We start from the raw sequence: 13,417 nt of genomic DNA on the forward strand, positions 1-13,417 counted from the left end.
GTGTGTCCACCTTGCCCCACATCTTAGTGTCATCAGCAAACTTGGACAGCGTGCTTTCCACCCCCTCGTCCAAGTCGCTGATGAAGATGTTAAACAGTGCGGGCCCGAGGACCGAGCCCTGGGGTACCCCACTGCTCACTTCTCGCCAGGTTGAGTACAACCTGTCCATCACTACTGTCTGGGTGCACCCCATCAGCCAATTTTTTACCCATCCAACTGTGTAGGCATCAATGCCATAGTCACTTAATTTATTGGTGAGGATGGGGTGAGAGACAGTGTCAAAGGCCTTCTTAAAGTCTAGAAAGACTACGTCTATGGTGACACCATCACTCAAGGATTTAATCACTTGGTCATAAAAGGCAACCAAGTTGGTCAGGCAGGACCTGCCTTTGATGAACCCATGCTGATTGCCCCTGAGCATGATTCCTCCCTGCTGGCCCCCCACCGGTGTGCTCCTTGATGATTCTCCAAGATCTTCCTGACCACCGAGGTGAGGCCTACAGGCCTATGATTACCTGGGTCCTCCCTCCTCCCTTTCTTGAAAATTGGGACCACATTAGCCAGTTTCCAATCCCCCGACACCTGGCCAGATTACCACGAATGCTCATACAGCTGGGCCAAGGGCTCTGCGATGACCCCTGCCAACTCCCTCAACACCCTTGGGTGCAGGTCATCTGGACCTGCAGATTTAAAAATGTCTAGCCCTTCCAGAAGATCCCTAACTACCTCTGCGCTGACCCAAGGCCTGTCAGAGCTATCCCCAAGATTGTCCCTACCTCTGGCAGGAGGGATGAACCGGCCCCTGTTCAAGAAAACAGAGGCAAAGAAACTGTTAAAAATAACGGCTTTCTCGTCTGGCGTAGCCACAAGGTTACCATTTGAGTCTTGCAGGGGCCCTACATTGCCTGGTGCCTTTTTCTTGCTCCCACTGTACTTGAAAAAGGGCTTTTTGTTGTCCTTAATCCTAGACGCTAGCCTGAGTTCCATCTCTGCCTTGGCCTTCCTAACAGCCTTCTTACACTCACAGGCTGAGGAGGAGTACTCCTCCTTGGTGATAGCCCAGTAAACGACTCTGAGCAAACTAATACCTAGAGAACCCAACTCCCCTCTGTCTTAATTCTTGTACAATGACAGTTCACATCTGGCCAAAGCAAGAACAAAGGGAATGCAAAGCAGCTTTACTAATCAGCAGGCTAATGTTTAACACAGCCTGTGTTAATGGAGTGTCTGCAGGAGCAAGCTAGGTGTCCAAGGGAAGAAGGAAAGACAGGGTTTGACAGGAGAAGCCATCTGCAGAAAGGTGCAATTCCTCCCAATCTCACCCAATCCTGCCCTGAGCAGGGGGCTGGACTAGATGACCCTATGAGGGCCCTTCCACCCGTATGTTCCTATGATCCTTCCAGTTTCTCTGGCAACAAAGCTAATACCATACTCACTCACTGACAGGCAATGCTTTTCCTCCTCAACTAACATCCCATCCGAGAAAGAGTCTGTTAATCTGAAGCTATGGTTTTAAATAAAAGTTTAGAGGCACCTTAGTGCACTGACAAGCTCTCTCTGGGCTGCTATACACATGCAGGGAGCTGACTCTGACATGCTAGAAATCCAGCGTGTTGGAGCAGACTCGATTAGTCTGCTGGAGCATGGAAATAAACATGCTCCAGAAGACTCTGGTATCACGTGTATTAGCACCCCCACGCTGAAAAATGGCGGTGGAGTGCTTTGAATTAAAGCTCATTCGATGAGCTTTAGTTCCAAATGGCTCACCACCATTTCTCAGCACAGGGGATGCTGATACCTGTGATGTTTGGGCACCTTTAATTAAAAGCACTCACTAATTAAAGCGCTCCTGCACACCTCCCGGACTTGTAAAAATGACCTCTGACACCAAGCAGATCCATCCCTCTGATTTATGCCAGTTTATTCACAAGGGAGGGAGGGGGGTGTGGAATTTGGCTCATGGAGGTTCAGTTTTCATTACCTTTTTTTTTTTTTTTTAATGTCACTTGACACCAGTACCGGGCAGGGACACTGGTAACAATCTAAATACCTTGGGGACATCACAGAAGAGCCACAGGTCCTCCATTATTTGCTGCTTATTATTTCAGCATTTTGGTTCTAGGTGCAAGTGAGGAAAAGGAGAATGCAGAGAAGGCTCATCACATTTACCGTAGCTTCTCCAAGTCTCAAAAAGTTTCAGGGAGGGCCAGGGATGAACTGCTACAGGACAGTCCAGCTGGCTTAGACAGCTACTCTTTGAGAGGAGTCAAGCTTCTTGCATAGGCCTTACACAGACTGAGGTTTTGGCACCAGTGTAGCTAACTGGATGTATACAGACCATTCCAGACTCCTGGAAATGCAGCTTGCCCCTCATACGCTGTACTTTTCACCAGGAAGCCTCCTCCTAGTTTTAAACAAGGGTGAGATAACCCAGGTAGACAGTGTCTGCACTAGAGGTTTGACCCAAGAAGGTGCATCATTGGGCCTGTGGAGGTGGTTGAAAACTCAGCTGCAAATTTGGAATTCAGAACATTGCAGCATTCTGTATAGCAGGGGCATCAAAACTCGCCTTATGTCCTGAGCCAGATCCGGCTTGGCACAACAGCTGCAGTTGCTGCCGCAGCAGCAGGGCAAAGCACTGTGGGCCGGATGGGTGATAGGTGTGTCATAGGCATGTAAATGGTGGTGGATCAGGTAACAGCAGAGCAACTGAGGGCTGTATCACATAGCCCTTACTAGTCTCTCCCATTGCTAATGGTCATACTCACTGCAGCAGGCCAAGCTATTTTTAGCCATGCCCACATGTTTCCTGGCCCATTGGTAGCCCAGAGGTCTAGATGGAGCAGTACCATGAGCTGGATCTAGGCTTTGGGCCATATATTTGACAGCTTGCTTAGGTGCCACATCTGGCACATAAATAGAAAAAAAAAATTTTGTTAATCTGTGTGTATAGCAAACTCCAAGTGCTGTTTCCTTTAGGCAAGGCAAGTGTACTCTTTGATTACTCTCCTTTTAACCCATCATTCCCCTCATGCTTTACCTGTAAGGCAAGTGGACATGTCTGTCTTTCTCCACAGTGGAGACTATCAGTTAAAGCAACAGCAATCAATTCAGGATAATTACTTTGGGATGCTGCTCAGGTGTCTTCACAGATTTCAGAAATCCATGATTCTGTCTTGTTCTGGTTGGCTAGCTCATGACAACTTATAGTCTTGCTGGGAATGTTTTCTTTTCTACCTTCTTTATATTAAAATGGAGGCAGATACCATCCAGTGGGTAGAAAATCAGCCTGGTAGTGAAGAGACCTGGCTTTAAATCCTGGCTTAACCACTGGCCAAATGTGAGATCTCAGGCAAGTTACTTCAGCTGCTTTTCCTAGCTGCAAAACTGGAATCATAGGACATCTATACACATGCTCAGGGAGGGGGCACTTTAATTAGAGCAGCTCCAAGAATCACTCCAATTAGTGTCATGTGTGTTCAGTGTTCTGCACTTTAAAATGGTGGCAACAGTACTTCTCAAGTAACCAAGTCTGCTCTGATGTATGCTAATCAGCATGCATCAGAGCAGATGTTTGGTATGTGTATCGGTGCTCAGTGATACTTAACCTTCTGAGTATGCGGCTGAAAAATCACACACACATATGTATAAAATACATATTTTAAGATCACACACACATATGTATAAAATATATATTTTAAGAGCTAAGTTGTAGCATTCATGGAAAGCTGGTTCTTGTGGAGTAACCTTCTACCCATTTGCAAGTCTTAATTTCCCCTGCCCCCTAGGTCAACCAGTTAACGCAACTTTTTTTTCCCCTCCAAACAGTTTGGATTTTTAGGAGTAACTAACTAAAATGGCATAAAATAGCCTAAGCAAGTGCTACATGAGAGTCACTGGCTATGGGCTAGGTTCTTCAAAACAGTGTACCTGAGACACCCAATTATTGTGTGGTTATCCCAGACAACCTGTCAGTGGTAAATGTTAACAGATTTATTATAATTACGTTATGTGACAAAAACTTGTTGGTGGTACTTAAGGTTGTGTCATTTTAAATTGGTGGTGCACAATCTGTCAGAGTTTGGGAACTGCTGCTGTCGGTCTTTGCAGTGGCACAGGCAGGGTGTCCAGTTCCAAATCCAGTAGATTCAGAAGGTGACAAAAATAACAAAAGTTGGCAACATTATAATTGTATGATATCCCTGCTCCCAGAGAGAGGTGATTAGGAGAGAGAGCTCAATACATGTTTAACTACATACACTAGTACAGGCTAGGGACTGACTGGCTATATAGCAGCTCTGCAGAAAAAGACCTGGGGGTTACCAAGGACAATAAGCTGAATATGAGCCAACAGTCTGCCCTTTTTGCCAAAAAGGCTAACAGCATACTGGGCTGCATTGGTAGAAATGTTGCCAGCAGATCAAGGCACGTGATTATTTCCCCCTATTTAGCACTGGTGAGGCCACATCAGGAGTACTGTGTCCAGTTTTGAGTCCCCCACTACAGAAAGGATGTGGACAAATTGGAGAGAGTCCAGCGGAGGGCAAGGAAAATGGTTTGAGGGCTGGGGAGGCATGACTTCTGAGGAGAGGCTGATGGAACTGGGCATATTTAGCCTGGAGAAGAGAAGGCTGAGAGGGGATTTAATAGTGGCCTTCAACTACCTGAAGTGGGTTCCAAAGGGGATGGAGCTAGACTGTTCTCACTGGTGGCAGATGACAGAACAAGGAGCAGTGGTCTGAACTTGCAGCAAGGGAAGTTTAGGTTAGATATTAGGAAAAACTTTCTCACTATTAGAGTAGTAAAACATTGGAACAGGTTACACAGAGAGGTGGTGGAAGCTCCATCCTTGAAGTTTTTAAGATCTGGCCAGACAAAGCCTTGGTTGGGATAAACTACTTGGGGATGGTCCTGCTTTGAGCAAGGGGTTGGACTAGATGACCTGCTGAAGTCCCTTCCAACCCTAATTTTCTATGATTCTATGAACTATCAGGATTTTTAATTGAGACTTGTTTTAGTTTTTGAAGCCTACCATATGACTTTTTAATTTTTCTTGGTTGGCAGTCTGGACTCACGATCATAGTGACTACGTGTTTTTTTTGGTTAATAGTTATTCAGGTATTTTTGTACTTTTATGTACAACATTTTTATATCATCTTTCTCAGACACTCAGTAGTTTTTTTCACTATAGTCAGTATTAGTCCAGGAGTAGCTTTTTCCTGTTCATTCTTCAGCTGTGAGCCTTTCCCCCACTCAGAAACTTTTAGACCTGCATATTTGGCTGAGCTAAACCATATTGGATTCACTTCCTTTTGGCTGCTAATTCTCTAGCACATGACAAATCTTCTTTGATCCCCTAGCAATGCTTTGCATTTAAGGTTGTAACAGCTTTGGATGCACAAGGAATGAAATCTCTGTCCATTCTCAGACATTCTTTTCCACTCTTCTTTAGTGTGTGTTTCAGGTAGAACATGATAGAAGACTATCAAATGATTATCAAATTTCACTCAAAGCAAGCAAGTCTTCTATGACATTTGAAGACGTTCTTCTAAGGTCTCCCTTCACTCTTTTTGGGGATGGTCATTGTTTAGCCTTCCATTTTTGTGAAGTGGGAGTGTGGTCAAAAACTTGTCAACTATAGTATTTTCTGACTAAGCCAGGAAGCAAAGTCAGTGTGCTGTTCTTGTTGAGAGCTGCAGCCCACACCTGTGCACCCAGCACATCCAGAAAGGTTTCCAAGTTCTTTGGTGCTTTACCCAATGCCAGCTGAACTTGTTAATGGTCTCCCAAGGTTCAACAGTTGTTGGTCATAGCTGTGGTAATTTGGCATGAACAGCTGGTCTCTTTTTCAGCCAAATTCACTTATTTGTAATATTGCTGATATGTGTTTTTGCTTCAGTATTTCCACTTGCAATTCTAGCTTCTCAATTGATCAAGAGTGTGGGTGTGTTGTTGAAGTGATTAGAGAAGAAATGACAGCCCTCATGTTTAACTGTTTAACAAAATACATCCCCCCAGCCCTTTAATTTGTGAAAACTCTTTTTAGTACAGAAACCAGAGAACTGTGTGCACTTGCAGCATTTCAATTTTTATTTGCTGTCTATCTAAAGACAGAAGAGAAAAAAAATGAGGTGGGGGGAGGAGAAGTAAGAGTTACCATAGAAACCGGAACAAGTGCAAGAGCTTTTTATATGCAGTTCTACTGTTGTGCTAAGGTCTGAGTGTGGAAGAGGAAATAAAATGGAAAATCACTACGTTTATTGGTAATGAAGACTCTTATGGAAATTAGCATGAAAAGCCAAAATGCACCCCTTAATTTAATGATCTGCCAGTGACTAGAGGGCTCTGGTTTTCTTCTTTTTGCCAGAGCAAATATATCTTTGATTTAATGTCTCATCTCTGGTAGCTCTCCACATATTATGTTGTAAGCACAATATAGTGTTGCAATGCCAGTAGTACCTGCTGGTTGTTCACATAAAAGAAGGCTGCAGAGAATGCAACTGGAACTATGAAAGACAACCTGCCAACAAATGCCTGGAGTCACCCTGAAGCCCACATTGTGTCAGAAGAGATCATGAAAAGTGGAAAGAAAAGGCTGCTGACAGGAAGACACAAAAAAAGCAGCAGGATGTGGAGTCATAAAAATGCAGTTTTCTTGCCTGTCCATTTGCTTTTATGCTTAAGGGAAATTCACAGCTTCCCAGATACACTCACCAGTTTAGTGTAAGACAAAGCAGCTTGCAATGATATTTAAGATTTTACCTAATGCTTTAATTAGCACATGCACTCTCATCTAGAGCTCTGACATACTTGAAATTTTACATTCATTACAGTTAATGGACAAAGAGCAGTGAGATTCCTTACAGTAAACATTAACTGGCAGCCCCCAAGGATGTAGTCCAGGAAAGAGTAATTTCTGGTTATCTGAAGGGAGAAAAAAAAACAGAGACTTTTAAAGAAACATTCATCTCCCTTCATCCCTCCCAGAAATCCTGGGAGGTTCATAAAAAAAAAAAAAGTTACAAATGCTTCCAGCAGCAGACAATATGCCTTCTGGTTTCAAAACCTCTTTGGGTCACAGAGCAAAGTGGCGAATGTGGAGAAGTGCCTGGATTTCCCCTCAGCAACCTTGAAGCATTTTTAATTAAACACATGCTGCATTGCTGAAGGGAGTTCAGGCATCAGTTGACAGCCACCATCTTGGCTGATACACCAAGGATCAAACTGGAAAGCTCAGCACACCATGAAATCAAAGAGCTCTCTGGCTGGTACTGTATCAGACCTATGTCCTTCACAGGTCAGACATGGAGGGCACTCCTTTACGTGCCCACTAAGTGCCTACATCAGAAAGTGCCCTTGTCAGAAAGAAGGGTCAAGAGAGCCAAGAAAGCAAAAAAAGCAGCAGAGCAAGCTTTCCATTCCCATTGCGTCAACAACATGCCACAATCCTTATCTAAAGGAACAAAAGAGGAAGTCAATTTGCATGGCCCTTTTGGACACTGGCTTCTTGCTAAAATTGCAAAATGTCCAAATTGTGATTTTTTTCACGGCAATGTGGCTCTGTATCCATTAGGAACTGGACTTACTCCAGCAGCTTGTTTTAACATGTTGTCCAAGACCATTGCTTGAAAGCATCTAATGGGCCTGAAAGCATTTAGCTTGGTCTCTAGTTCCAGTGGTTTATGAGGGAATGGAAGTCATCTTGAGGACTGTCCCATTTTCTTCTCCAGTATAACACCATTTTAGTCCTGGGTATGACTGTAAACTGCATCTGACTGGAGGGTCTGGTGGCAATGTGGTGTGGTATGGTATGGTATGGTATGGCAGGATAATTCCTATAAAATACCACAATGTTGCAACCTCCAGAGTAAAGCAAGTATAGGGCACCTCAAAACCCTAAACCCCACTGCCTTGTGGGTAACTCCTTTGTTGGAGAAAGGCTAAGGGACATCATCCTGACAGAAACAAATGCTCGCTGAGGCGTTGGGCAGTCAGCAGCAGTTCTTATCTGTTGCTCTCTGGCAGAAGCTACAACCATCAAGGCACTGAATGTCTGGACTTAATCTGGCCTTTGCATTCTGTCTCAATGGTCTAAAAGGGGGGTGATGGGTCTTGGGCAGCTTCCACTCCTCCAGATTCTTGCTTTGGTGTACACATCAAAGGTCTTGGTGTGATGGTCACAGGACTCCACACAAGAGGATTTATCAGGCATCTGACTAGTCCTCTCATATGTACACCATGATCCAGAGGATCGATGGTTGCCTAGAACACCATTTTAATAGTCAGTATCTCTCAAACAGCAGAAGTAAAAGATTTCTATTTTCTACAGGTTTGAAAGCTGGAATCCCAGCCTGGCAGATGGTGAAGAAGGATTCCATCTACTTCTAGCACTGTGAGGCAGCAGATCGTGGAGTCATGCAGGAACTCAGATGTGTTCAAGGCAGAAACATGAAGAAGGCAAACAGCAATTAGGAGCATGTGACTGCTTGAACTCATTCCTCATGAGCCACTAAGGCTAGGGCATTAGTGGATGTACACTTGCTAGCCAAGTTGTGAGATATACTGGACCTTAACAAGTCCCTGGCTCCTCTGACCTGGCAATGAACGTTAGGTACTAAGTGAAAACTGAGTCTGACAAGTCCCAGACGTACCAACCTGAGAAGTGGAAGATCTTGTTGTATTCATCGTGGCAGAGTGCTGGCTTTCTCCACTCAACTCTTAATAAGATGCAAGTATTGTGTGTTATCTGTAGCCTTCCAGTGTCTACTGGACACATTCTAAAATAATTCACAGCTGCCCCAGTAATTGCAGTCAAAGAGCTAACTGCCAGCCTCCACATCCCCTTCCTAACAGCCTGTTAATCATCTGTATCTGTGACAAGTCCAACAGTTTTAGACAGCTGTTAAAAAGAACGGAGACCTCTGGCTCAATCTCAGGAAGGTTACTACCATAAAGCAGTGGGCAAGGACTGTTCTCACTTGCCACCAGGTACAGGAGACTATTGGGAGAATACACGACAGCAAGTACAGCCGTAAGTGTGTGTGTCCCTTAACCCATGGCCTCCATGCCCCCTAATTCTGTAGAATCAGTGGTGCTCCAAATATGCAGCATTACATGAGTAAGTCAGACACAATGCACTTATCCCATTTATGTCTTGCTAGGGACATAAGTTTCTCTTCACTATTTAATTTGTATTCAAAGATCTATGTGACAGCTTTTACTTCCCTATTGGGATTTTGGCCTGGAAGTTATCCAATAATCTAAACCCCTGCCCCTCCAAAAAAAATTACTTTAAAAGAGGGATAAAAACATTTAAACTCACTTTGCAGGATTTCACAATAATACTACCAGAGTTCTTATAGTTCTTTTTCTTCTTTTGCTTCTTGGGATTAATGCATTCTAGTTCTAGCTGTAACGAACAAGAAAGACAACAGCATGAAAGCAAAGTTCTCTGCAAGGTTTTGGCCATCAACATAGCATAATTTAACAACCTGGAACTCAGGTATGAAGATATTTTACCTCTAGTACCTGTCAGCTACTTTCCCAACATAAGCCAGTTGATGGAATAAACAACATTCTTTTTCAAATGAATAAACAAAGAGCACTCACAAAGGAAGGGAAGCCCGATTCCCATTTTAGGATGAGAAAACTGATGGTGCAGAGCAGTTAATGGTTTGCTTTGCAAAGGTCAATGGCAGTAAAACCAAGGTCTCTTCCAAGCTACTAGTCATTTTGATCTACCCACTACAGGACATCCCAACACGGATCTATTATGGGGCTCTGGGTCTCATGCCTGACTCAATTCTATGTACACACCATCCATTGTAACAAATACCTCTCCTAGCTCACCAGCTGAGCATGGGGTTTTTATTATTATTAATTCTTTGTACTTGTCTGAACAGGGACCTATGATTCAAACACCATGATAGCTCAATTTAGGCACCTAAAGGAGTGGGCAGATTTTGAAAATAACTAAGCGCATCTGGCTTTGAAGACTTGGCCCTAGCTATGATACCTCAATAAGAGCTGAAGTTGCCCAATTTTGGGAACCAAGTCCCTGAAAATCCAGCCCAAAGTCATGCCCTGGTGTGCACAAGGTCATTTACCTGAAACATCTTCTCAATATAGGGCAGGCCTGATTCCTGGGGCAAACATACAGGCATGACACTGGGTAAGGAGATTAGTGGGAGAGCTCTCCAGCAAGAAGACAGGGTCTGAACACAGCAGTGGTGACAAACAGGTGGCGTGGGAGTGCTGTCGTGTACACAGATAAAAGGAGGAGAGACAGGCATTCTGCTCACAGCTTTGGCTCCCAGGGTCTAAAAAGAAGAGACTGCTGGGACTATTTACAGCAGGCAGCTGTATTTAGAGGTGCTGGGTATTAGACAGAGATGAAAGTAGAAACAGATGAGTTTAGCAAATTTCAAGTGGTGGGAAGGCACAAGCTGATTACTCACTGGGTAAACAAATGTTTGTACTGGTTTTATTTTTAAGCCACTATGGGGGAAAATCCCAGCTACTACCTTTCCATGGAAAACATCCCACTCACTTATGCAGTAAAGAGTGTGCTATACACAGAAACTCTTGGAAAAGAGTAAGTTCTGAGCACCTAAAAGTGGTGGCCACTGTTGCACTTTTTGATACAGGCAGAAGGTAGGGCAGGGTGGGACCTTTGATTAATCAAGTCTGTTGGAGTGTGCTAATTAGCATGCTCCAACAGCCTCAGTGTCTTGCGTATTCAGCTCATCAAACAAGCTCTAGTTAAAGAGCCCCTGCTACCATTTTGAAGAGCAGGGATGCTGAACACACTGCAAGCGATTTAATTAGAGTGGCTCTCAGGATCTGTTCTAATTAAGGTCCCCCCCCCACCCCAGAGCACGTGTAAAGACACCTTTAAAAACTAATTGGTTCAGAGAGGCTTAAGCTGCATTTCATAAAGCAGGTTGCTGCTTACGACAGCATATGTCTGCCCGAACCAGTTAGTCTCTACGGTGCCACCCTGTTCTACCTTCTTCCTGACTTCAGGATAACATGGGTAATCACCTCTCTGTTTTTGGAACAGTAATTCTTACCAGTAGCATCATCATAGTCCCTAGAAGACAAGACCAGGACATCATTCTCCTAAGTGTTGTGTGTACATCTAAGGAAGTGCTATCCTTGCCCTAAGTACCCTACCACTGCCATGGACAAAGGATAGGAGTCCTGTTGCCCACACTGTACAGACAGAGTTCAGAGGCACGGAGAGATTAAGTGACTTGGCTCAAGCTCAGAGATAAGGCAAGAGCTGAACCGTGATCTCTTGAGGCCAAATCTTAATTATAAGACCATCCTTCACTGCTGCAGGATAGTCACCTACACCAGTGTTTCCTAAACTTTTCTAGTCCAAGGCATGCTTACATTAATAAAAAATTTCTGCAGCACACCTGTTAAGGCATTTCCCATCCTCATACCTATTGTAGCTCATTGCCATGACAAAATTCCACAGCATACCCATTCATTTCTGACCTGTTCACTTTTCTGCCATGGCATCCTGGTTGGGAAACACTGACCTACACAACAACAAGGAAGACTTTAGAGATGCCCAAAGGGAAAGTGGCAGGTTAAAGTGAGGTGGCTACTGTCATGGATCAATGCCCTTTTCAAGGAGAAGTTCTACCTCAGGACTCCCCAAAAAGCAGCCTTATTTTGGTCTCCCTCCTCCCAAGGACTTGTCTGTGAAACCCTGACATGGCTTCATAAGGGGCAAGCCTCTGGCTTTGAGACTCTGTCTCTTCTCTGTCCTTGGCTTCCTTTCTCATTAATAGCACTGCCACCTTGGAGAGCTTCTTTGATCAGCTCCTAGGAAGTGTGTAGGGGGCTAGTGTTTTCTTCATGAAGGGGAGGGTGGGATTAGAGTGCTAATGTCCCCAACAGTACAGCAGACTGCTGAGCTCCAAACAGTCTTTATTGTGCCACAGCAGTTCTCTTTGCACTTCCTCAAACTGCACTCTGTCCTCCCTGGGACTACTACTTTCTCTACTCCATCTACTTTGGGACTACTCTTTTCTCTCCCAAGCTTTCTCTTTAGGCACAGGAAGTCACACTCACAACAAAACTGTTACAAAACTATAGAATTAACCCCAGGACTAACATTCACCCAATCAAATTAAATGTCATAGAGTTAATCAAGGGAGCAGTCTCTCCAGCCTAATGCCAGGCCCAGACTGTCATCTTCCCCTGGGCTGGAGAGGGCATCTAGAAATCCTACTTGTGAAACTATTTACAGCAACTATTTACATTAATACATGCTCACATTAAGCTCCCCCCAGATTGTTCCCCCCCAGCACTGCGGGCTAGAACTCAGTCTACTTAGCACCTTGCATCAAAGCCATAAAAAAGGGTGTTTCATGGAGAATGACTGACCAAAGAAGGGAAGGAGCGACAGAATAGGCCCACAGGGAAGGAAATGTTAACAGGCAATGTTCCAGACAGCCAGTAAATTACATTAAGCCACTTCCCATTGTGTTTGGCTGCCTGTAGTTTGCAGCTCTCAGTTTTTATAAATAAAAATATATTTGACCAAGTATTCCAGGCATTTTTGTGTCCCAAAGTAGGTCAGGCACCAACACATTCAATAGAAAAAACAATCCTGGGTAGGAAACAAGTTACTTAATAGTTTCTAGTTATTTTAACAAGGGATAATAATAAAAGCTGCTAGTGTAACTGGAGCACAGAAGAAAAGCCAGGAGATTCAGTTGTGCAAGAGACCTTAGTGTTTGGAAGAAAGGGCACTGAATTACAGTGGGCAGGCTTAGTCATAAAAACCCTCTGGAAGTTAACAAAGAGTCATGGTGAGTTTCCTGTGCTAGGGACAATTTAGCTCTTTGTGGAAGTTCATTTGTCTTACGGCACGATGTACATTGCCAGGTGCTCCCATGAACAGTACCAATTAGGGCTTCGCTGTCCTAACCAGTGAGGGCCTAAGTCCTCCCTCTGGAACACAGACACTTTGGTTGGTTGGGGTGGTGGAGGGTGGGGGCACTGTAGGAAAAAAATCAACACTAAAAGAACCAGCCCATGGGCTCACAAGCTTATTGTGTGTCAGGGACCATGTATGTCTTCCTGCAAGTGTGCATGCATATCCCCTCACACAGCAAAGACCCAAGCTACCAGGGAATATTGTAACCCAAGCATCAACACTAACCCACCAGTCTGATCACAAAAGCAGCCTCTACTTGATGATCTGCACACACAGCTGATCTGCCAGGCCACTTTAGGGAGCTATTGTACAAAAAGCAAAAAGGAAGGGGACAGCATCCTACTTTAGGGGCTGCCTCTCAAACTGAAGTCAATCTGCCAGGTTCTCAAACAAATGGCAACTCATGCAGCTACTTCGCAGGAGCTTCTAGGACATGGGTCGGCAACTCCCGGCATCTGT

The 13,417-nt window shown here is 44.3% G+C and overlaps 1 protein-coding gene across 2 annotated transcripts in view; it reads right to left on the reverse strand.

Moving 5' to 3' along the window:
- CPNE2 (copine 2) overlaps nucleotides 1-13,417 on the reverse strand; it is a 299,466-nt gene that overhangs the window by 77,102 nt on the left and 208,947 nt on the right. For both annotated transcript variants that reach the window (XM_019505886.1, XM_019505885.1), the window contains exons 9-10: nucleotides 9,323-9,409; nucleotides 6,865-6,924 (exon numbers count right to left, since the gene is read on the reverse strand). In XM_019505886.1, the coding sequence (XP_019361431.1) occupies nucleotides 6,865-6,924; nucleotides 9,323-9,409 (147 nt within the window). The remainder of the gene's footprint in view (nucleotides 1-6,864; nucleotides 6,925-9,322; nucleotides 9,410-13,417) is intronic.

Source organism: Gavialis gangeticus, unplaced genomic scaffold (genome assembly GCF_001723915.1).
Source record: "Gavialis gangeticus isolate Ggan-Ray unplaced genomic scaffold, GavGan_comp1, whole genome shotgun sequence".
Taxonomy (NCBI): Eukaryota; Metazoa; Chordata; order Crocodylia; family Gavialidae; genus Gavialis; species Gavialis gangeticus.